Here is a 25,515-nt window from a genome sequence, read left to right as displayed (position 1 = left end):
TATCAAAGAAAGGGCATGAAATCCAGTTTAATCCAATAAATTTGTAGGAAATTATAAAGAGATTGTTAATTGAATAATAGATTTCCATAGCGTCATGTAAAGTGAAATCACAACTTGTTTTTGATGAAATATATTGAGGTTTTTTGGTGTGATTTTTATATTAAAAGATTATTGACCCGGCCAGCTGCTAGCAAGAATATGACTGCCCCTTTTTATTCTGATTATTTCCCTTGCCCCCACCTCCCTTCTCCCCGTCTGCTACATTCCAAACTAACACGAGTGTTTATTTCCCTTCCCCCCACTTCCCTTATCCCTTCTCCCCGTCTGCAATATTCAAAACATACATAACGAGTAGCGGCATTCTATGCGCAAGTCCCCAAACTCAGTCAGAAACTGCTAAATTCTTGCACATTCCCTTTAAGCCAGTCCCCAAAGTCTGAGACTCCTAAAAATTGAATATTCGATCCATTGTCCCCTCCCTTACTCCCTGGGAAGGAATATCGCGAATTCACTTGCAGAACATGGAAATTGAAAAAAGATATTTGAAGAAAGATCTGTATATTAATTGTATGAAAACCCCAATTACTTAGGTACGATATATATCCAATATATATCAATATTTGATTATTATTAACATTGTTATTTTAAATAATATATCATATTTCATTAGTTTCTTATTCATAAAATAACGCAAGAGTGACAAACGTCGGAGTATATAGGACAAACGCAGGATTAGAATTTTATAGGCGAAAAGTAGTGTCTAACATATTAAGAAGTTTCAACAACCAACTTTTGCACAACATCATAACCAACTTAACAGTACATTACATGTGCTTTAAGTAGATTAGGTTAGATAAAGTAAATGGTACAAAAGCTAGTAAGATTAAGGTCAGACTAAGGTGATTAATTTTTTATACATGACAGTTAATTTAAATGTCGGATAGACCAACGTAAATCCGTTATAGAGAAGCCAGAAAACTAAAACAATAAGAATTGAATTCTCCTAAAAAATTTATTTAAATGATAAAAAAACATATGATAAAAAATCAACAAATATAATAATAGCACTAAAAAGTGTGTTATAAAATTACTATTACATATTATTACATTACAATTATGTCACAGGTGACCTAGTACTTTTCCAATTTTAAACATTTACAAAAATTTATATCTACAATTTTACTAGAGGGGGTTTACAGAAAATTTATAAAATGTTTTGTGTGTGTGTTTAAATCCTAGTAAAGCTTTAATATATTTTTTAGAATTTTTCTGTTTTTATGATTTTAATAGTACCAATTTTGCTAAAAGCCTGCTATACTTTAATAATTTGATATACATTATGTTCATGTGTTATTTTTGTACGCAAATTTAGTGCGTACTTTATTTTTTTCAATTTTTTTCTACATTATGGAAAGGAAATTGTTCCTATAATATTATTTTGTTATTATAATTTTCTATGTATATAATGAAGGCATATTCTAGAAGGGTTGGTAACTTGTAGGAAATTTTGCTGCCATGCCTCGCTTTGTCAAACTGAAACAGAATCATTTTTATACAGGAACAAGGATAACAACATCCATAAAAGCGAAGCACTGAAACGGTAGGACAAACGGATATGAACACTTATATAGTGTCAGAACTGAAAATTCAAAATATAAATCTATAAGAGTCAAAGCAAAACTGTAAGTAAATTTGTTGAAAATTGCTTTATACAGGATAATGTTCATGTACATACTTACATATTTAGGACTTGATTATAGAGTTGCTTTGCTTACAACATTATACTTTGTTGTCCCAGGAATCAATATACCAAAAATCAGATCAATCGGATGATTAGATCACATAAAAATTTGTTGTTAAAAAAGTAAAAAAATCAACATGTTTAAAATGGACGTACGGACATTTTGGTAATGATTATAGAGTTGCTACGTTTTCTAAATCGTACCTAACTACTACAGGAATCATCACCATGCAAAATTTGAAATCGATAGGACAATTCTAACATGCCTAAATTAACGAAAAAAGCTATTCGTTACGGACGTACGGACGGACCGACCCTAATTATAGAAAAGCTTCGCTTTTAAAAAATGATAGTTAAATTACAATATCCGTAAAAACGAAGCTTGGTAAATCAACAGTCGAGTAAACAGTCGCTTTAAATTTAACAATACATATTATTGTTATGAAATTAGTAACAGCCTAAGTTATTACATAGGGTTAAGGGGAAATTTACAGATAGGGTTAGGAGATATCCATACGATATAAAAAAAAAGTTTTTAAACTTCAATTTTATAACTATTTATAGAGGGAACAATTGGATGTTTAATACACTAGTCCCCAAAGTTTTATGACAACGTTTTCTTATTCGTTGGTCTAACAATTTTGGTTGTTTAATTAAGTTGAGTGTTCAAACGTTTCAACCCATAATATTAACAGAAGGGGTAATTTTGTGTACAATCATTGGGGATGATTGTACAAAATGTACATCAATTTATCGGGCATTGTCTTATCCTATTAGATCGCTGGGGAACATGGCTCCTACCTTGCGGCATGATCCCAGCCAAGCTTGCTTAGAAGATCAACCAGCTGATTCATCAAATCCTTGGTTTGCTTGTCATCCAACTGCTTTACCACAAACCTAATATTTAAAGTACGGTTATTTAGAAGCTTATACCAACAACGAAATTCGAAAAAAATCACGAAACCTATGAGTGTTTTCAACTATCGTTGAAGGTCAACACAAAGTATAATTGACCACCTTTACATCGGCCCCCCAAATGTTATTTTAGATTTATTTCGCTTAATAGTTATATCTTATTCCTAAATATTTAGTCACTAACAATTAAAGGGGGTGACAAAAATCATAAAAAGTTTCAAATTTTTCGAATGTGCTTCGCGCAACACCCTAACAAAACCATGTGCACGCCACTTTAAGTCAAACCAACAGCTATATTTAGAGAAACGCTTTATAGTTTAGCAGCCATTACAATATCCAATATTAATTACTGTATTTTAGACATAAAGAAAGCATTTGATACAAGGCGAATAAAACCATTTGATTTTAAGATTATCCTTGTACTTACTTCAAAGCTTTAGCAAATAGCTTGTTGTAGATCAGATAGTTAACAACAAATCCTACAACCTAAAAATAAAAACAATTTTATTTAGCAACAAAAAAATTTTAAATGCAAGTCTTATTTAATAAGACTAGAAGGTGAGACCTTAATAATGACTAGATAGGAGATAGGTTAGATTTAGTTGGGTTAGTCAAGTTTAGGATGGGCCCACAAACTAGTTAGGTTACCACTAAGTTTAAATACATGTATGGGTTGGAGGTTTAGGTGTATTTCCCTTGTGGATTAAATTCCAACAAAATAAAATCAGTTAAAATATTGCATGGAAAAATTTGCAATTATTGTATATAATATCCGGCTATGATTAAAGAATCTTCCAGGAAGGAAGGGGACAATGGGCTGTTTATTACACTAGTCTCTAAAGCTTTATAATATCGTTTTCTTATCCGTTGGTTTAACAACTTTTATTGAGCTTTGATTGGTTGGTTCATTAAGTTGAGTGTCTAAACATTTCATCCATTACTTGTAATCTACATAAAAGGGAATTTTGTGTATCATAATTGTACATCAATTTATCTACCATTGTCTTATCCCTTTGGTTCCCGAGATGTCACGTGCTATTTTTCGATAATTGAATTTTTTTTGTAGTAATCAAATTAATATTTAATGTTTACCTTTGTATCAGTGGGGTCTGTATATTTGAGAATACTTGAATAAATTTCATCTAAATCACCAGCTTTCACCTCTTCCACTAAAATAAAGGATAAAGGTAGATAAGATACAGGTAGGGAGGGGACAATAGAGCCTTAATTATTTAGGATTAAGATCCCTGAAATTAGTGAAAAGGTTTATTTAGCTACTCTTCGAAGTGTCTGATTATTAAGGGACTGTGACTTTGTAGATATCGTAAAAGATTTGAAACAAAAATTGATGTTTTATCCATTTTTTTATGACCTAACAAGGCATTTGATGGTTATACTGTATAGAAAATGACGAAAAATAGTAAATTGGGCTTGGTTTACGATATCTGTATAATAGCAATTTAACCCTCAAAAAAAATAGTTTAATAATATTTATATCTTATGTGCAAAATTCTTACTTTTCAGAAGAGCATCTCCTTTAGCTGCAAATGCTTCTAATAGCTGCCCCTTGTACTTCTCCATCTCCTTCTTCACTTCAGCGGCATTGTCGCGCGTGTCTGACTTTGTTCCCAGCCACGCCAACAGTTCCTTCTCATCTATACTCTTCATCACCTGAATAAGTACAGCGTAATAATAAATAGCGGCATTTTCGCTTCTTTGATACTTAATTTTAAACCAAGCTAAAAACAACGTATATTTTATTTTGATCCAATCCATGTATTTATTTACGTATATTCCTTACGGATTACATTGAAATATTTTATTTCCTTTTTATATAATACTATTCAGTATCTTAAACACATTCGAATTCTGATTAAAAAATGAATATCTTAATTCAGCCGGATTCTCTTGTACTGTCAATTTTAGCGAATGATAAAAAATATAAAAATTAGAAAAGAAACATTTTTAAGTCGTTATTTTCTTCATAAAGGGAGTGTAACCAATGTAACCACTATAAAAAATTAAACTTACAGTTTAGCCTTGGGCTTAGTGATATAACACTACGACACTTCCCTTTATCCCATCCTTAACTCCTACTGGATGATCGAACTTACCAATGAATGTCCATGTTAACAACCTAAATTGACGACTATTTTTCCCCTGTCATAATATCCACGTATATTCTACAATCTACATCCAGTAATATATCTAACCTGATCGGCAGTTTCTGCAATAAGTTTATAGTCTTTATTTTCTTGCGACAGGGCCAGTAGTCCCTGGAGCCTGGCGCTATGCACACTTGGTAATACTGATCCCAATTCTATCAACTCCGCGTACAGATCCTGAAATTTTGAATGTGAACAGCAAAATCATATAAATCTATAAGACTCAAATTATGGATATTCAAATTTCAAAATATAAAAATTAAAGCAAGATACAAATATTTTTCAGGGGTGTATATTCTACATGGGATCCCCTGCTCAGGGGGGGGGGGGAATAAAAAATAAGAGGTTGGAGGGAAAAAAAATGTAAAAATTAAGAAAACTGAAAACATTTTTTCCATTTCCCCCCCCCTCCTTGGTGAAAAAAACTTTAAAAAATGTGTGCTAGGAGGGATAAAATAAATAAAATATAGAGTTCTATAAATATTTTTCCATTTTCCCCCTACTGGGTGAGAAAAAACTAGGGGGGGGGGGGGGGGGGGAAGAAAATAAAAAATTTTATAGCAGGGGGAAAAAAATAAATCTTGTGCAGAATATACACCCCTGATATTTTTTTAAAGAAACTTTTATTGATTTGCGCCTCTTTGGGGCCAAGGCATTGCCTCTACTTCAAATATTTATGTCGCGCACCTGATATAGCGGCAGTAAGAACCATTTTTAAAGTCTTTAGTTATGACGCGGTGTCATGCCGAGATTCGAATCAATATTACCTTCCCGACAACGAGTAGTTGTACTATGAATAACGCCACAGTCGCGAGTTAGAGTTAAACGTTAACTTTGTGTGGGCGCACTCCTATACCTTTGTTTGTTGCTGGTTAGCTGGAAGCTTGGCCAGCCAGCTGATCTTTGTATCTCTCACTGATTCTTCGTAGGCCTCAAAATCATCAGTCTTGGTCTTCTTTGCTTCCTAAATACAAATAATACTCATGTTATGTATGTGAAATGGATTTAAACAGAAACTAACATTTGCTAAGCACATTACTATTGTACTTTACAAAGCATAAAAGTAACAGAATGTCTTTCTGTGTGTAAGAAAGTATCTCGCAAAATGCTTATATGATTCTCCATTTTAGTGAAGCTTCTCAGAGGTCCAGGGAAGGCTTAAATATATTTTTCTTTTTATTTTAAAAACCCAAATGAAATTAATAAATGTATTACTATTAAGTATAGACGTATAACCCAGACATCCATCTGGATCAATTGTTCGTGACCTTTTTCGTGTGCTAGCAAATGTTTTACTGCTCTTTTATAGCGAATTGGATGACCAAATTGAAAGTCGACTTATAGTGGGACATAGTTATTTAACCCCTCCCAATCTATTGTTTTATTTTTATAGCATTGACACCCCTTTCCCCTCTTTCCTTCTGTAGGCCTATATGGATGAAGTAGCTTGTATATATTATAACAAAACAGAAAAAAAAACAGAAAAACTTTACCTTATCCTTATTTTTATCTTTCTTCTTAGCAAGTTCTGGTAAGATATATTTGAAGGTATAAACATCAACCCTTTTAGCACCATCATCCTGGAAAAAGTTAAAGCTATAAAAATATCCAGTAAAAAAAATATTTTAGTATATTCAATATATAGATCGATATATTATTATTTGGATGTTGAACCAGATTTTAATGCACTTAAAACAAAGTTAAACTCACAGCTAGCTAAAAAAAAGATACCCTAATTAACCCTCTTTACCACATCCCCTCCCGTCCTACTGGATGAACGTACTAACCAATCAATGAGGTCCACGTTAGCAACCTTAATTGACCACAAATTTTCCCTGTCAATATATCCATGTATAGTTTGGAATATACCTTGGCAAATGATGCAGTGCCCTACAGGTATTGAACCAAAGTTACCTTGGCAAATGTAGCTGTGTCCTGCAGGTATTGACCCAAAGTTACCTTGGCAAATGTTGCAGTGCCCTGCAGGACATTGACCCAAACTTACTTTGGAAAATGTTGCAGTACCCTGCAGGTATTGACCCTAACTTACCTTGGCAAATGTTGCAGTGTCCTGCAGGTTTTGAACCAAAGTTACCTTGGCAAATGTTGCAGTGCCCTGCAGGTATTGACCCAAAGTTACCTTGGCAAATGTTGCAGTGTCCTGCAGGTTTTGACCCAAAGTTACCTTGGAAAATGTTGCAGTACCCTGCAGGTATTGACCCAAAGTTACCTTGGCAAATGTTGCAGTGCCCTGCAGGTATTGACCCAAAGTTGCACCCTTGGTATGCTTGTCCGTGTTGACTGGGGTGATATATGCTGTCACAATTTTACCAGGATAACAAGATTCCGTTGCAAATTTCTTTCCTCCGACTAAAAAGAAATATAAATTAGATTATGCCCTTCTTTCCAAATTATAACAATAAAAAATGATAAATTTCAAAAAGTAGTTAATGCTTATTTATGGAATTCTATTTGGACACAGAAACTTAAATGTTCGTGTGTTTAAATTTATTTTCATTTAGTGTTCAGAAAAACAGGGATAATGCTATGCATAAGTAACGCAAATTTGTAACCAAAGTTACTAAAAAACAAGAGTAATGAAACGCAAAAGTAGCATAGCAGAAAACTTACCAAGAGCCTCTGAATGTGAAGAGTAGACCTCCATCGCCAAGGTGGACGACAGTTTAGATGATATCAAGACAGGCGTGTCTGTAAACCTAAAAAAATACATTATGTGTTAATTTTGCACGAAATTCTATATTTGTATTTATTGAACTCAATTTGTAATTCAAATATTTCATTTTTTTACCTTCAAAAAATTTAAACCTCTTAAGAAACAAAATTATGCAATGTGCCTTAAACAACCCCCCCTCCTCCCTTAGTTTAAGAGGTGGGGGAGGAGTTTTTATATATCTAACCCCAGTAACCAATATAACCTAACATAAACCTAATGTTATAACTTCCCTCTCCCTTATTTTTAATCATTCCAAAAAAGAGGGGGTTGGAGGTTTTCAGTGCTCACCAGGAGTGTAATTTATGCGAAAGCGCTCAAAACAAAAATGTGCTTTACCTGTCAAGAAGATCTCTCTTCTCTTGCCTAACATGTGCTTTAAGAGTATATTCTCCCTTCTCCAGCTTCACTGGCCAATTACTGGGGTAAGCATCTCCAAAACCAACACAGCGCCTAGAAAAAAAAATATTCCATCCAACGAAACATAATAAAACAAAAAAGCGTCAAATTTTATTTATTTTATAGAAAACTTAATCCTTTGTATAGATATTAAAGTAAAGGAATAGAGGGGGATGAGCTATTTTGTATGGGTTCTTTAAAATCAGCTAATAAGTTCGAAAATATAAACACAGCCGAAACCCTACAAAAATTTTAATTAAAATACCCCATTTTTTTAACAACGAATATGAAAACGTAAATTATTGTAAAACTTTATTACACAATATGAATAAACAGTCTATTGGCTCCTCCATCCCAGGTTTATTAGAAAACTGCTTTGCTTTCAAAATAAAACCTTACTTATTGGCATCAAACAGCATCCATAGTTGCGACTCCAGCTCACTTTCATACAACAAATCCGACAGCATGGACATATTAACGGTGATCTCTGTCGCTTTGGGCACACTGAACCCGTACTGCAGCTGCAGCTCATAGGTGTGGCGCCCCACAGGGATAGTGTCGCGACAACCCAGGGTCACTACCTGGCTGTCGTTGGGTCGCAGTACCTGATAAATATAAGACATTGCAACAACCTTTTAAAACAAGTTAAGTTATTTTACATATGATAGTATTAAAAGGAGCCTAACAAGATTGACAACCTCTATAAAAAGCAAAGCACAAAATATCATGAATGGAAAAACGGACAAAGTGAGTTTAAACTTAACTTTAAGTGCAAATGTTCACTGATCATCAACAATTATATGCTAGATGCTTAATATTGGTATACCATAGGTTAGGGAATTATCATAAAAAATCAGTCAACAGTCTGTATTAAATATTAGCCAAGAGAATGACGTTTCCCAAAAAAAGTTTTAGTCAGACATACAGACGGACATTAGTAATATAGTTTTGCGTCTTTTAGCTGATAATGTTACTGTACCTGTACAGAGTTTTTAAGTTTAATTTCTGGATGAATATCTTCGTGGCTAATTCTGGAGGTTAGATCCACACGCATAATTCCCTCTCCGCCGTGCATCACAAGTTCATCTAATTACAAAGTACGTTGAAATGGATTTAAATAAATCTAAAGAGCCCCCTTTTTTTTATTTCTTATTCTTTTTAATTTTTTTTGCGATAAAAGAATTATCATCGTATGTCCATAAGTATGTATAAATTAGGTTAATAGAGTTAATTTTAATTTAGTAATGTTTAAAATCAATATTTGGTGGTCGCAGAGGCTGTGATTCAGCCAATTAATTCAATTTAAAATTTTTACTTCGAATTTTTTGTTAGAATAGCATTCCCTAGTATCTATTTTAAAAATTTGTGGCTGTGCAGTGGTTTCTTAATCTTAACTGAGCTTACTTTGACTAGGTTGAACTCCATGGAATGTGATGGTGTATTCAGTCTCAACAGTACCCAGGTTGTCCCAGTACTTGGACACACAGAACTCAACTACCTGGTTGTGGCCCCCGTTCACTGGGATGTTCATCTGCAGACAAAAAAATGTGTTATTTCTCAGGTACCTAGGGAAAAAAAGTAGGTTTGGCAATTCGAGGAACCTATTACAAATTCGTGTTCAGAGTATGACTGGATTGTCTAAAATAATTGGCGGATTCATCCATAACGGAATCGGATTCCAGACTAATCAGATTTGAACTAACAGACACAAGTCATCCTAATACGTAATGTATAAACAAATTTATAAGGGGGTAACAAGAAAACTGACCTCATCCTCTCCTGTCTCCTTGATCCTGAACATCTTCCTGTTTTCCAAGGTGCGGACCATCTTCTTATCAACTAGCTGGATAGTGTGCACCACAAATTTAGCTAAAAATTCAATAAATCTGGGATTAGACAATGAAAGATGTTAAACTCTTCAATTTTCCTGTATGAAACTCAATTTTTATGACTAATAAACTAGGGATAGGGGTAACTTTGACTGTAAATTATAATGGCGCCAAAAGAAGGACTTATACCTTTTGTTAACTTAGCATCTACGGACGTACGCTTTTACTTTTATTAAATCTTTGGGTTGTGTTTTGTTTGAAACCATCCTCCAATGCCAATAATCATAATCAACATAAGGGGTAATTTTGATTAACATAATTGGAGGTATATATCATAGTTTTTACCCAATTTATTTCAATGGTGAAGACCAAAATTCTTAAATATTTTTAAATCCATGTTACCTTCAAGGTCAGGTGAGAGATTCTTAATTTTGAAATTGGCCCAGGTAGCTCCTTCAGGCACGTTCAGGAAATGATGGTGAATGTCTCCAGGCTTGTATGTTAACTACAAAAAATAAATATCTTTATAATAAAGTAAAAGGATCTCTGTCTGTACAAAAGGATATCACTAAAAGCTGAACCGATATGGTTCTCCTTTTCAATGTAGCTTCTCAAAGATCCTGGGAAGATTCATAGTTAGATGGGGGGGGGGGGGAGGAAACCACCACCCTCCCAAGATAAATTGCCAAAAATCCCCCCAAAAAATAAAAAGTGTCGCCTAGAAGGAATTTTTCGATAAACAGCTGATCTTAAAATAGATTGAAAAGAAAACATTTATGTGCCGCTAGAGGCCTCTAGGGGGCATAGCTTCTAGTCTTAATGATCTACCTAGGTAATAAATCTAATATGATATTATTTGAAAGTTAATTTAACAAATTCCTCAAGATTTTGATTGGACAGTGAAAATTTGACTTACCTTATGAGTGACAGAAGGCTTCAATCCTTTAGTAAGTTCCTCGGATCTCATCACATGAATAGGAATCTCAAACAGCTTTCCCTTCTCAGGACAGCTGCTGTCGAAGGCGTTGATGTAGGCGGAATGTGGTCCTGCCGGCAGGCCAGATGGATCCACGCTGATGAGGAAGTTTCTGGTGGTGTACATGAGGTCCAGGTGAATAGGATGGTGGACCCAGCTGGCCGAGCAGGTCAACACAAGGCGAAGGTTGAAGTCGAGTTTGTCCTAAAAAAGATAGAGGTAACATACGTATTAATGCACTTTCATCATTGGGATAATGTATATGAATTTATAATTCATTGTCTTATCCAATATGATAATATTAAATCTGTAGGTGCTATAAATTGACATAAAAATTAATCTTTCTTATTGCAACAAAAAGTAAAAAATGATTAAATTTTTCTCAGATAAATTGAGATTTTGTGGATAGAAGTACTTAGGTAATTGAGAGCTAAGTTTAATATCTAAAAACTTTTACCTTAGCTGGTCTATTGTCAGCATCAAGGAAAACCGGTTCCACTCTGATGGGCACTTCAGCAGCACGTGTTGACTTCAAGCCACGCAGATGAATACCCTTGTCTGAGCTTCCGTTGCAGGTTATATTAAACCTTTTGATAAAAATAATCATTATTGAAAAAAGAATGATAACATGATGAAAAGCGTCTGACTTTGAGACCCAAAAAGTACCCTTAAAATTCATCTCACAAAACTTTCATTTTTACTTTTTTGTAGGCAATTTAAAAAGGAACAAATTTGCTTTTGTGTTTTTTTTCTGTTATTTGAAATGAACATGGAAAAAAAGGTCATTTTATGAAGGTGGGTAAAAAATTACCGGTTTAGCCCCTTACCTGTCTATGCCCCGCTTGACCCTATTACTCTTTGATTTTGGGTAGGTAAGAATTATTGATTTAATTATAATACACTTTCTTATAGTATTTCAGTATGATAAATCTATTTCCTTAAATTGGTTATAGAGTTGCAGTGCTTACAAAATTATGACTATTCATATTTTCAAACAAAAAAAATAGTCTGATACCTGACGTCTCTGTCTTTAGATTCTGAGTAGGTAGATAGATGAGTGAAAGCAGCTTCTACGTCAACAAGACCATTTCCTTGCCCATACACACACTGATTTTCCAACCTAAAGAAAAGTTAATACCTAGTTATTTATGTTATAGTATTATAGACAGCTAATTTGCGCGGATAGTAAAATAAAAAATATTATTCAATTTACAAAACTGGTAGAGTGATCTTTGTTGAAATGAATTTGTTAAAATAAAGAAGGATACACAGATGGGTAAACCAAGGATCCTATAGGATAATACAATGGACGATGAATCGATGTATTTTCTAAATCTTTGGGGACCAGTGATGTACATTTGAATATTATGTCCCTTCCCTTTCTGAGATGAACAAAGATGAAGAAATGAAATTATTTCATACAATGTTTTTTTCGGTATTTCACTTCTTAAGGCATATTTGTTAAATGTACCTAAGCAAATATAGATAAGTGAAAGGTACCTTCTTGAAGTATTTTCTAATGCTCTCTTGACACTGAACGGGCTCCAGGAGAGATTTTGAGCGCGCATACCCGACAGCATGAGGGCCAGGCAGCCTGTCACGTGCGGGGAAGCCATGGAGGTTCCGTTCATCAGCTGGGTCCCATGGAGGGTGAACTGAGGCACAGATGTAATGGCGCCGCCAGGAGCACAAACGGTTACACCGCGATCACCATCAATGGTTGGACCCCGCGATGTCCAGGTATAAGTGTTTCCTAAAATTATTATTAGGATTTTTTACCTGGTTCTCTATACTTATGTACGATTATCTTTAAATGACATGTTTTAAAAAGAAGGTATTGAACAAGTTTAATTCGCTACCAACCATGATTTTCATAAAATTCCCTCATTTTGGAATAAATTAAAAATAAGAATGGATGTGTTAATGATTAACTTTAAGCTATGTAAGGTTGTATTGGTTACAGAGTAGCCCCGCAGGGTAAAAACCTCCAAAAAAAACCTCCGTTCCCTTTTTTTCAAAATATTTCAAAAACAATAAGGGAGGGGGGGATTCGTGCTCGCTAGATACTTTGAGGAAAAGCATTAAATAAATAGGAATAGTATTTTTGGTAAGCATTAGGAAAACAAACCTTAATTGAAATTAGAACCATTGAATTCTAACATAACAAATATTTTCTAGTAAAGGTTAATGGAAAATAAATTAAATATGATTACCTGGCAATTTCTCTCTGGATGAATACATAGCAGCCATCATTTCCGGGGATACATAAGCTCCAACTCCTGAAATAAGGAAAGTTATTTGAAGCATTCCTCCTATATAACTAATCTACTAAAAATATCTATCTTATATGTTGGTCCAGGCATTAGAAAGAATTAGTGGTCTTTTTGTCATAAAAAACTGATCAATGGATCCCTCAATTCAATCTTAAAATGGTAGGTTGTAAATGGATCACAGATGAAGGTTTTAGGCTTTTTAATTAATAGATTCATGTATATCCGGTATGTTGTAAGACTATTTTTCTGCCCTACCCTACCTCTTCAATTATAGAGCCCCTAGATGCAAGGAACGCAGCCAAAACATTAGTAAATAATAAAAATATTAACTAAAAACTAATGTTTAAAAATGAAATAAATTGCTTACCAATTATCACATTGCGTTTTAAATCCGGTGGTGTACCAACAGTACACAGAGCAGGTCCATTGTTGCCAGCACTGGCCACCCAGGTAACTCCAGTCTTGCCAACAACCTCGTCCACTAGTTCTCCCAGACGGCCAGAGTGGGACCAGTTCGAGAACTCTCCGTAGGACATGTTGATCAAGTCAACCTGGTAGATAAACATCTTATGTTTTAAAGGCTTAATTTCATGAATTGGAAATAGGTAAAAAAAAAGCGGCTAACAAGCAGTCGGGCCACCATGGATGTTTTAAATATGCTCCAATTTTATGAGAATGTTGACAAGAAAAATCAAGTTCTAGCTTTAATAGCTACTAAATAGTTTAATAGTTATTAAACAGATGATACCAACCTTATAATGTTCAGATCTGAGAACATGTGACATGGCCCTGGCCAGAGCTGTACCTGTCTCCATGGAGGACAGCCTGCCATCTCCAATACTGATGGACACTACCTGGGCCCCGGGAGCAACTCCATTCTAGATTAAACAAGGGTTATATCAGAAGCTAGGTAATTGTTTAGTCAAATAAAAAATATATCTTGAAACGACAATGAATATATTGGAAAGGTTATCTTATTTTTAAGGTACTTTTATTGAATTTTGGTTGGTTGGTTCCAGAGTTGTGGATCCGGATCCGCACTTTTTTGAGTCCAAGGATCCGGATCCGCAAAAAAATGCGGATCCGGATCCTTGGACTAAAAAAAAATGCGGAAAAAATGGAAAAATCTACCTAAATTAATATAAAATAGTCACTTACAAAGACATTCTCGTGATGAGAGCCAATCTTTAAGGTTTAGGTTCAGACTTAAAAATTAAAAGTATTTTTGACTTCGAGATTAAGGAACAAATTTTTTTTTTGAAAAATTTGGTGATTTTATTTTTATTGTCAAGGATCCTGAGCCGGATCCGCACTGACCAAATTTGGAGGATCCGGATCCGCATACAATCAATGCGGATCCACAACTCTGGTTGGTTCAAAACTAGTAGTGTGCAAACTTATTATCCAATAATTTAATTGTCAGAAGGGATAATTTTATATATCATCATTAGGAATGTATATCAAATTACGGTTTATTGTATTATCGCTGAAGATTCATGCATAAAAGTGTCATTTATTGCTGTATGGGGGAAAAAATATTCCATTTTGATTTCTTAAATTAAATCCAGGGAGGGCTGGGACAGTGTCGGCTAATTTAAATTTACCTTTTCTGGTTGGTCAGGGAAGTTAGCTGCAGAAATACTGGCTACATGGGTACCATGTGAACTAGGCATACTCACAATTTCTAATAGGTTACCTATAATAAAATATAATTTCTATATAGAAATACTGGCTACATGGGTACCATGTGAACTAGGCATACTCACAATTTCTAATAGGTTACCTATAATAAAATATAATTATTATATAGAAATACTGGCTACATGGTTACCATGTGAACTAGGCATACTCACTATTTCTAATAGGTTACCTATAATAAAATATAATCATTATATAGAAATACTGGCTACATGGTTACCATGTGAACTAGGCATACTCACTATTTCTAATAGGTTACCTAAGGAAAACATAAATTATAGCCAACAATTAGACTAAGCTTGGAGTAAAAATATTTCATAATGATTTAAAAACCAGGAAGGTAGGGGACATTGGACTGATTATTACACTAGTGTTACTTATAATGATGTTTTCTTATTCGATGGCTTAACAACTTTAGGGACTTTTAATTAAATTTTGATGGTTGGTTTATTAGGTTGAGTGTACAAACGTTATATTCACTGACTGTAATCTACAGAAGGGGTAACTTTGAGTATCATCAATAGGGATGTAAAAAATTTATAGGCCATATATCCCTGTAGATCCCAGTATTACACTTACACATTGGTTTGGGCAGGGTTGTCATTCAGAAGTTGAAGTTCAAAAGCTTACCTTCGTCATAAATATTTACACTAACATTAACATTACAGACATCTGACAAACGGCCATATTCATAAGTTTCTCGAAAGATTCCCAGATTCAGACCTAAAACAAACAAAACCCTGTATAATAAAATATTAAAAATATATCGAAGTTTGGAAATACTTAACTCTTGATTGGGTGGTACAAACTAGCAGCGTATAAACTTTTACAATAATACCTAATTAATAGGTGTAAAAAATACGTGGATATTATGACAGAGAAAATATTGTCGCCAATTTAGGTTGTTATTTGACCTGTCATTTACCGGCCAGTTCGTTCATCGAATAGGGCAGGAGGGGATGGGGTAAAGGGAGAAATCGTTATTTAAGCCCGTTGCGTATTTCATTTTATCAGAGTACATGAAATTCTGTTGTAAAATCATAGAGAAAAAAATAAAAGAGAGGAATCGAAGCAACTAGAAGACGAAAATAGGCAGTGGGCCTAGAGGCCTACTCAGCGCTGTTGCCGCGCTAAAATTTATTGCTATTCCACTACTTTTCAAATGTGAGGATTAAAAATTATTAAAAAAAAATATTTTTTTACTTTTTACTATTTCCATATTTAGGGCAAGAATATTAGATTAGATATTTTCGTTTTAATGTTTTAATTAAAAATTACATAGAATTTTATTTTTATTAAAAAAAATTTGTTCATGAAAGATGAATCCTTCTATTTCTAAAAAGGGGGAAATTTTTTTCATAATGAACATTCAGCTGATTCTGACCGCCCACGGCTGTTTGCTAAATATCGCTTTTCTTTTTATTCACATTATTATTTATGATTGACTTACAAAAAGCCCTGGGCGGCTTTTGATTTTCGTCTGCTTCTAAATTTAGGGATGGGGAAGTAGTATTTTACCATGAAAAAGGGGTGAGTATTCATCCTCTTATCCTTTTTCCTTATGTGTAAAATCCAAGTAATAATTTATATGTCGATTTACAAAGGTAAGAACGATTTTACTTGCTTCTAAAATTCCTACCTTTCTCGAGGTCCCCCTGCTCCGAGGTATCAATAGCTGCCCTCCAGGCTGTGCCAGTGTGCCACACCAGACAATCATAAACTGGTCCAGGGTCTGAAAACCAGTGGGCGGAGCTACCATCCCTAAACAAATAAGTGTAATTTTAAAACACCTTGTTATTTATCGCACGTATTATAAACAGCTTCCCGCGGACATTAAAAAAATATATAATAAAACCAGTTTTGGTAGACCCGTAGAGCCGAAAGCCCAGGCTAACAAAACTGGTATATTAATTATATGATTTTTATTTTAATATTCGTGGAAAATTGTCTTTTACACGATGCTATACATGATTTTTCAGTATTGTTGATAATCGGATAGCTGATTAAAACACTTACTTAAATTTCTTTTCCAAGAAGGTTGCCATTTCCACTTCAGCCTCTACATCTTCCTTCTTCAGCTGCTCCTAAATGTTTACATGTTGTTCTTGTTTAATCCTTTTATAAAAGTAAAAGGATCTGTGTCTGTCTGTCTGTACCAAAGGATCTCTGTAACCGCTGAACCGATATGTTTCTCCTTTACAGTGCAGCTTCACATCGGTCATGGGAAGATTTATACCTATCCTCGGGGATGATAAAACCACTCTCCCATGAGAGATCGCCCCTTAAAAAAAGATTAACCCCCCCAAAAATTTCTTACAAATTTAAAAATGGGGGTGGACTGGTCGACTCCCCTTTGTTAATCGTCAAATGTGTTGTTTTAATCAAAGATACATAAATGCCTTTTAATCATTTACGTGATTTTTAAAAGTACAAGTAAACTTTATTATATTAAAAGATAATAAAAGGTTTCTATTTTGCTTTGAACAATGATTATACCTTCATAGCCATGCCTTCTTGAGGACCCTCGCCTGAGGCGCTAGACTCTTGTGCTGCCTTCTGTTTCTTGACTGCCTCTGCCATGCTGCCCTTGTGCTGCTCACCCCATAGCTTGTCAAATCTCTCCTTATCCAACCTAGCCAACAAACGAGTCTTATTTTGTTTGTGGACAAAGATAAATGAAAAATAAAAACATTATTACACGCACTCTTTCCACAAGCCAAAAAAAGTTTCAATTAGCCCAAAATGGACTCCCCCCCCCCCAGCCCCCCATCCTTAAATAAAAAGCTTATTGCAGCTTCCATTAGTCTGACTTAAGGTGATAAATCCTTATACTAAAGTAACAGGATGTCTGTCTGTTTGTGTGTGTGTTTGTGTATCTGTGTGTTTGTACCGAAGAATCTCGCTAACCGCTGAACCGATCGGATTCTCCTTAACAGGGTAGCTTCTCATAGGTCCCGGGAAGGTTTATAAATAATTTCCACCCAAAAAAAGAAAATGCCCCCCCCCCCCCGAAAATTAACTAAAATGAAAAATGAGGGGGGGGACACCAACCCCCCCCCCCCCAAAAAAAAAAAAAAAAATTTCCACCTCCCAAAAAACTTTTTTTTTACTTTTTCTTTGAAAATCTAAAATAAGTAATTGGGTTATCAAATTCGACTCCCCCCCCCTCAAGTGCCCCTAGAGGCCTCTAGGGGCGTAGCCGCTAATTAATAAAAAAAGTAACAACAAAAGTTTAGCGACCGTTTTTAGTGTGAATGAGGCATATAATGAAAAAGCATTATAATATGAATTTATAGATACTTTTTCATCCATTTGATGTCAAAATTTTAAAATTAATTTTTAATATGATTTCTTTTTCTTAGCTTAGGACTTATGGGGATAAAAAACATAACAAGACCCTTACCATTACCATATTAGGTAATATCTAAAATAAATCTTTAAAGCAGTTAGAATTTGTCGATTGGATATCCACTTAGAAATGAGTGAAATTCCTACCTTTCACGTAAAGATTTAGGATAAATATCTGTGGCATTCTTCACACCCAAATGATATTTTCCAGTGGGGTTTACAAATGTTGATGGTATGTTCAGGGTTCTTCCAGTAAGACCTGGGATACATAGAATAATTAAGAAAACTGGTCAGGTAGCTGATCATGCCTAATCGTTCCGTAACCAATAATGAATTCATACGAGGACAATATTGATTACAAAAAGCACTAACTTAATATTCTGTAGGTATCTATTGAGACAGTAAAATAATTTAGCAAAGCTTTGAAGTTGTTATAAAGGTAATGTTTTATCGACAACGAAAGGATCATGTATTGACCTAGATATTGTTTGTAATTTCTGTGATATTTTGATAAAAACTATATGGAACTAATTTAGATGTCTTCTGTGTTCAAACTCGTAGATATCAACGAATAACAAATTTAGGACACATAGTTTGATATAAAAATGTTTTTAGTTGTAATTGTTGTGATATAATAATATTATTCTATATTCCTGTGACTTGATTGTTCTTGACCTCCACAACAGTGGAAGTGTCTACGTCTCCAGCTCCACTACCGTCGTATCTAAACATTTAAATTAAATTGTAGATTTGCTACGCATACAATAAATTCAGTCATCAGCGAGATTTAAAAACAAAACAAGGATGACAACATCCATAAGTAGCAAAGCTAATTAATATATAAGTAGGGCCAGCATAGCAGTTGTAAGAAACAGAAATCATTCTACTTTGTATGATAAAATATTTTACCTATCAATTAATTTATGTTTTCCATCAGTAGTCCATTGCATACCGCCTGCAGCAGGATCAATACCTGGAATAATAACAAGGATCATTGCATTTAATAGGACAATTTACCTCAAATTGCCTACCGAGAACTGAAACTGAATATAAATTATTTGAATAGGTGAAAGAACACAACCATAGAACCTGTAGATTGAAATTATAGACGAGTTTTCCGTGGAAAATGTAAAAAAATAAAAGATCAATCCCTTTGGACCTTAGGTTCTAATGACCTAGGCTAATTAAAAAGAGTTTTTAGTTTCTTTTTCGTGTATAATTTTCAGTAATTAAACACCGTTTTTTAATAATAGCTATGAAATATGTTTTCAAAATGAAATATGCATAATGCATATTAAAAAATGTTTGGATGTTTATACCAGTGAGTCAGATGTCAATTTGAATATCAGATTTTCTTTCTCTGAGTGGTATGACATATTGGTTTATAACAAAAAAGTGATATAAAATGGAACCTGAATCAAAGACAGCAATGATGATGCCTCTACCATCGTATTCCGGATTCTTTGCCAGAAACTGGGCGGCTCCAGTTTCTTTTCTGGGTTGGAGCGCCCAGCTTGGAAATTCTTCACACATTTTGACACACACACAACTCACAAATTTTATCTGAAACACAATTTTTTTATCATACCAAATTCACAAATTTCAAGGGGGTGAATACATAAGTTCATGGATATAAGAAGGGTCTTTTCAAAGAAAAAGAATACACCTAATAATATTTACGGTTTTTTAAAATATACCTAATTATTACTTCCAGGAAAAGTTTTTTTTTAATCAATAGGTAGATTTTTTCCTTATATCCCTGTGAACCAAGTATTCAAAACAAGTTTATTGTTATTGATAATAATATTTTCTTTTCTCACCTAATATCTTTTTAAATATAGTTAAAATATCTTCGACTTTAATTTGATAAATATAAAACCAAACAACACTTACAAACAGATTGAGCTAATATGGCCCAATTGTAAAAGACCAAACATAGAATTGTCATAAAAACTAATTGTTTGAACTTATAAAACTTATAAAAACACGAACTAATCACAGTTGAATAACAATGTTGGCGTGTTTACAATAACAACTGCTCCACCAGTAATCCTGTTATCATTACATTTGATCACGGTTAGGCAGATGAAAAACAATCACATTTCTTAAAAAGACAATCTTAGTTTGTTTTTTTGGTGAATTCAAATTACCTACTCATCATCAAACAGTTAAAAGGAGTGAGAAAAAATTGTTTAAATAACTTTTAAAGAAAAGGCGAGTTTTGCCATCTGCCCAACTATATAAGTTTCAACATAGATAAAAACCGCAAACAAGATATTATTATCAGACATGATGAAATGTGTTTCTATGTTTTGAGATTGTAATATGATATTTTAAATTTAAGTGTCAAAAGAAATGTTATTGACAAAAATTTCTTAAGAAAATTAAAGCTTTAACTTTTTATATCATGTTACATCATAAAAAGGAATCTATGATTAAAATAAAATTATACTATCATTTAAACTTTATGGTACATATTCTTTTCTATTTGTTATTTATGATAAATTGTCTTAACGGAATGAAAAAACTTTAAAAAACGAATTTCCTTTAAAATTATTGAATTGTAAAATTTATTCTACTAGTAAAGTGACCAAATAAACAAAAGGGAGTCTAATATAATTGAGTTTTATTCCCTATTTTTCATTACATCGCCTCCTAATGCATTAAGTGTGCAAAAAGTGTTTAAAGCAAAACTTCATACAGAAAAAAAGTGTATCTATAACGCATAAAGGTAATCAAAAGTCTAATAATTGAGTTGATTGTTCAACTTTGGCACTTTCAATAGAGAAAATAAAGTAATTAACAACAAATAAATCAGGATCAAATGCAGTTCATGGTAAAATGTTCCTGGTAACGATTACCTCCAAAAATCTATTACCTTTAACGGTTGCTGGCTGTCAAACGGCTGAATGTACATTTCATGCCCGGGCAACGTGATAAGCGGCATAAGAAGGTCTAAAAATAATCTAGAATAGCTAAGATCCAATGGTGCACAGAGAAAGCTTTGCTGATGAAAAAACGCGCAAAATAAGTCTTTTACGCGCATTTATGTGCAATGTAAGATAACAATGCATTATTGATGACTATTCCAGATAATGTGTAAGCCCTCTTTGCCGGTTAAAATTTTGTTCGAGAATTATCTATACGTTCCAGCGTTTGGCAGTTAGCAGCCTTTAAAGCTCATAGATTTTTGGAGATAATCGTTACCAGGAAAATTTCTCCGTGAACTGCACTAGATCCATAAGAAATATTACAAAACATACTTTTAAAAAACGCAACAAAATATTTTCTTAAAAATAAACACAAAACATAACCCAAATAAATCAAATAAAAATAAAACTCTGTAACAGGGTGATAATCATACCTAATAAATGAAATATTAAATAAATAATTTTATGAAAATTAAGTTATTATTGCTAATAAGATCCGACTCCTCCTTCATACTAAAATAACTAATGATGCAAAAAATGTTTTTAAAATGAAATATCACCTAATATGCAGTAAGCTCCAAATAAAAAATTGCATAAATAGAATATATTACTAACTGGTACATACATAATCACTTATTTAAAACGACTATAATTATAAAAATCTGCTTAAAGATAAAATCTAGTTAGGCTACTTCTATTTCTTTTTGGCATCCGCAAGCCTCTTCTTATAACTCTGAGCAAGTGAATGGACAATTGAGACAATGAAATATATGACCATAGCCATTACAAACTTTTCAAAGATGCTTGAAAGAATATTTCCGCTTGGCACGTCACCATCCGCCCCAGCTCCCTTCTTGTGCAGTTTCTCCTTTTGTGTGGCTAACAAGGCTCTGATTGGGGCTTCCATTTTTTTACCCACCACAGGGATAGTTTGTATAAAGCTAATGGCATGCTCAATCAGTCCCTCATTGAAAGCAAAAATAACAAACAGTTTCTGTATGTGCATTTTGATGATGGCCTTGCCGATCAGTGTTGCCCCAAAGAAGGTCCAGAAAGGAACTAGAAAATGTCCGCATGTAATACCGGCCAGGTCGAACAACGGGTTGGGGATGGATGCACAGAGCAGGATGCCAAGAAAGCCAACACGCTGGACAGCCCACTGAACGCGGTACTTCCACCTTTCCACGGTTGTCATTGTGTCCGGGTTCTTCAGCTTTTCCTGAAAAATTAAAATATCATTAATTTTGTGTTTTAGTGCAAATATGTAGAAATGAGCTATAAATTAACACCACCCCTCAACCCTATTATTGTGAAACTTGCTAATTTCTTTTTCCTCTCATGTTTCAAGATCAATAAAATAGCGAGCGTAGAAATAGTAAAAAAATCTCTTTTCTGAGAGCAAAATTAAGATACTTTTAATGTGGATCAACGAACTTTAAAGTTTCTTGCACATAGTTTTTGTTAACATTCTTTCTGTCTGTGTAGCCATACTTTCTTAGTGTTTGGACTTAAGTAGTTAACATTCTTTGATAAAATTTTTGTCACCTGTAATTCTAGAAATTCTTTTTCCTCTTCCCCGGGCTCTGAACCTGATAGCCTAGCGGCTCTGGCCATGAAGTAGGGCGGCAGCTCACCAATGGCTGTTCCAGCACCCCAGCAGAAAGCTTCCAGTCTCACCTATTGAGAAATATACATTATAATGCTGGGATCTAAAAGGATAAGACAATGGCCGATAAATTGATGTACATCCACAATGATAAAACTCAAAGTTACCCCTTTTGTATATTAAAATCATTGGTTGAAACGTTAGAACACAAAACTTAATAAACCAACCAATCAAAATTCAGTAAAAGTCCTAAGCCAACGAATAAGAAAACGTTAATTTAAAACTTTGGGGACTAGTGTAATAAACAGCCCATTGTCCCCTCTCTCTTTGATTTATAAATTTATTTCTTTAAGTCACTTAATTTACGAACAATATGGTCTTTCTCTCAAATAAGCAGAAAATAATTCATTCCAATAGGTAGTAAAGAACGGCCATTAAATTTTTTTCCTAGTCAATACTAGGTACCTATCTATAAATACAAAAAAAAGGTAATTTAGGTTAGCAAAAAGATAAATCTATTAACAATAAATAATGCTAAAGCTTGAATTTCTTTGTTGAAGTGTTTTTGTGTAAGGTAAGTAAACAAAGAACTTTTTGTATAGATTTGTGCATGCATATAAGAGCATTTGAAAACAGTTTACTTTTTTAGAGGAGTATGTATTTTAAAAATGTTTTTGAACTAGACATTCTTCTTAATCTTACTATCAATGCCATATTTCTAATATTATATAGCAGCAGTCAGTACAAAAATAACAGCTTCTGTTTTTTTTTAAAGGTTTTGGCAGCTATTTGAACTAATCACCTCAACGGCAACTGTCTTGTCTATCAAAGATTCTTACCTTGGATAAAATTGTCCAAATAGTGACAACAGTTTTAGTCTCCGGGCAAACAATTTCATCTGGGTAGGGCGGCTCGGGAAAGTCGGTACTTTGGCACTCGTAGGCCGCCAGGGTGACGGCAGCTATGTGTGGTCCTAAGTACAACAGGAAGGTGTGAAGGCCTGTGCCGAGGCCTACAGAACTAAGGATACCAAGGCCAACCCACCAGCCGCACCAGAGTAATAGTTTCTCCACGGATTGTAAATGAACCTGATGGGGTCCAGGATAATTATGCGCTACTGATATCAAACCTAAATAAAAATTCAGTAAAATGGGTGTTCTATAGGGGATGTAATATAATATAGTGGCTACGCGCCTAAAGGAAAGAGAGGGGATAATTCTACCCTAAACTTTTAATTTTTTTAGGGGGGGGGGGAGGTCCAGTGAGTAATTTATCTTGTGAGCATGGATTTACCCTTTCCTGAATTGTTATAGGCATTCCCTGGTCCAATTAGAAGCTGAACTATAAAGGAGATCCATATCGGTCCAGTAGTTAGTAAAATCCTTAGATAAACAAAGACAGACATTCTATTACATTGACGTAAGAATACATATACAAATTTTATAATGAATCCCTTACTTGCATTGCAACTTTGCAAGACATACCTACGTAAAATGAATGAATCTTCCCCCATTTAATCAATCATGAAAATTATCTTACCTACTACAAGACACAAAAATATGAGGGTGAGCTTGTGATGTATCAACCATCTGCACCAATCCAGCAAATAGTGTCCCGCCTCCAGGGTGCTATATTTTACTACAAGCCATGGAGACTTCCATAGCACCAGGTCACTGTCGTCTACTAACTTGACTGCGCTGCCTTTGCTGGATTTTCTGGGGTGTCCGTTACCGGTGGGAGAGCTGGAATTACCGTCGTTCTTCCTTTTATTCCGCGAACGGAAATGACGAGCCTCGCCACTCATTTTATTTTGTGTTAAAAAACTATTAAACAAATAAAAAAAACTTCTGAAACATAATTACGTTGGTATGAAATTTAATATTTCTTCTGCTCTTAAAAGCATGAAATAGACTGGGTTAAGATATACGTGTATGTAAGATTATCCTTAAGCAATTCTTAGGGATTTGAAGTTTTATGAAGCTCCCCGCAGGGGGGGGGGGGGGGGGGGTTAAGGTCTTTGGTTCAGCTAACACCTTAAATTTAATATATACGGAAGGGAGTGGTCATTGGACTATACATTGTGTACAAATAAAAAATATATATGATCTCATTCGTTGCTTTAAACTTTTGAGTACTTTTATTACATATCTGATCGAATTTTATCAAATTTACAATATTACAACTTTTCCACATCAATGTTTTCATATTTTTGTGTTTGTTTCGTAGAAATGTACATACATGAATTATTATCCCCATTTGTCTTATTCCTTAAAATCTCCAATTCCAAAGAATTAAGATTAAACTTCGGATTAAGGCATAATTAAATCTTTATTTAATCAGACTCTAAAATTATCTACTGAAAGATCTTAGTACACGTATACTGTAATTTACATAACATATAAAATGAACACTGCATTAATTAAAGACACTTGTTTAAAAAACCGGCCGGCTAATATAAAAAAGAAGCTGCTTTATAACTAATTATTAACTTGGGTATTATGATTTTATATATACTTATTAATTAAACATAGTTCAAGTATTAAAACTACATTTAGGTAAAAGTTATTAATATTACTAAAATCATTACTTCATTTCATCACTTAAACATTGGTCAACAAAGTTTAAACTAGATAAGATTGAATATTTAGTTATTACAAGATAAAGGTTATAAATAAAGTATATTTCCTGTAAGATTACCTAATCATAGACCAAACACGAAAAAAATATCAGGCCAATAAAAGGTCTTCAGGATAGCTTAACTGTGATTATTTTTGCAGAAAATGAAATTCAGGCAAGTAATGCTTGGATGTGCATAAACAAATGTTGCCAGATTAACATCTTTTCAACATACATTTTTTTTAAATTCTTAGATGCAAAGCATCTCTATAAACATCCGCTTAACTT

The 25,515-nt window shown here is 33.9% G+C and overlaps 2 protein-coding genes across 6 annotated transcripts; both read right to left on the bottom strand.

Moving 5' to 3' along the window:
- Nucleotides 1–996: 996 nt before the first annotated feature.
- TppII (Tripeptidyl-peptidase II) lies at nt 997–19,673 on the bottom strand. Its single transcript, XM_080162813.1, has 32 exons — nt 19,488–19,673; nt 18,985–19,048; nt 18,732–18,799; nt 18,223–18,337; nt 17,224–17,359; nt 16,744–16,811; nt 16,367–16,488; nt 15,358–15,450; nt 14,634–14,725; nt 13,782–13,907; nt 13,397–13,580; nt 12,970–13,035; nt 12,257–12,509; nt 11,772–11,876; nt 11,214–11,343; nt 10,697–10,960; nt 10,183–10,285; nt 9,720–9,820; nt 9,356–9,482; nt 8,931–9,037; nt 8,351–8,556; nt 7,892–8,005; nt 7,453–7,538; nt 7,052–7,191; nt 6,315–6,401; nt 5,678–5,785; nt 4,870–4,998; nt 4,174–4,327; nt 3,749–3,825; nt 3,084–3,142; nt 2,543–2,638; nt 997–1,533 (listed from the first exon to the last, which is right to left on the bottom strand). Exons 1-32 carry the CDS (start codon nt 19,606–19,608, stop codon nt 1,479–1,481), a joined length of 3,756 nt encoding a protein of 1,251 aa, XP_080018939.1. The 5' UTR covers nt 19,609–19,673; the 3' UTR covers nt 997–1,478.
- On the bottom strand, nt 19,633–24,478 carry LOC145320550 (vacuole membrane protein 1-like). Of its 5 annotated transcripts, XM_080162819.1 has the most exons (6): nt 24,151–24,478; nt 23,451–23,740; nt 22,551–22,682; nt 21,566–22,224; nt 21,390–21,439; nt 20,199–20,380 (listed from the first exon to the last, which is right to left on the bottom strand). In XM_080162819.1, the coding sequence occupies exons 1-4, from the start codon at nt 24,413–24,415 to the stop codon at nt 21,700–21,702; spliced, it is 1,212 nt and encodes a 403-aa protein (XP_080018945.1). In that variant the 5' UTR covers nt 24,416–24,478; the 3' UTR covers nt 20,199–20,380; nt 21,390–21,439; nt 21,566–21,699. The 5 variants fall into 5 exon arrangements, with proteins under 5 accessions (XP_080018942.1, XP_080018943.1, XP_080018944.1 ...); XM_080162816.1 differs by having other exon boundaries at nt 19,633–20,380; nt 21,339–22,224; XM_080162817.1 differs by lacking the exon at nt 21,390–21,439 and having other exon boundaries at nt 19,633–20,380; nt 21,440–22,224.
- Between the last annotated feature and the right edge of the window lie 1,037 nt (nt 24,479–25,515).

This window comes from Acartia tonsa, chromosome 1, assembly GCF_053477335.1.
Source record: "Acartia tonsa isolate MP-2025a chromosome 1, ASM5347733v1, whole genome shotgun sequence".
Taxonomy (NCBI): domain Eukaryota; kingdom Metazoa; phylum Arthropoda; class Copepoda; order Calanoida; family Acartiidae; genus Acartia; species Acartia tonsa.
The sequence above is the reverse complement of the archived record's forward strand: the minus strand, read 5'-3'. Positions and strand labels throughout refer to the sequence as shown.

Coding starts and splice junctions, on each gene's coding strand:
- LOC145320550 (XM_080162816.1), bottom strand. CDS start 24,415: ATGAGTGGCGAGGCTCGTCATTTCCGTTCGCGGAATAAAAGGAAGAAC. Junction 22,683..23,450: donor TTTGGACAATTTTATCCAAG/GTAAGAATCTTT, acceptor ATTTCTCAATAG/GTGAGACTGGAAGCTTTCTG. Junction 22,225..22,550: donor AAGAATTTCTAGAATTACAG/GTGACAAAAATT, acceptor TTAATTTTTCAG/GAAAAGCTGAAGAACCCGGA.
- TppII (XM_080162813.1), bottom strand. CDS start 19,608: ATGTGTGAAGAATTTCCAAGCTGGGCGCTCCAACCCAGAAAAGAAACT. Junction 13,581..13,781: donor TCAGATCTGAACATTATAAG/GTTGGTATCATC, acceptor TTTATCTACCAG/GTTGACTTGATCAACATGTC. Junction 7,539..7,891: donor AAGAGAGATCTTCTTGACAG/GTAAAGCACATT, acceptor GTATTTTTTTAG/GTTTACAGACACGCCTGTCT.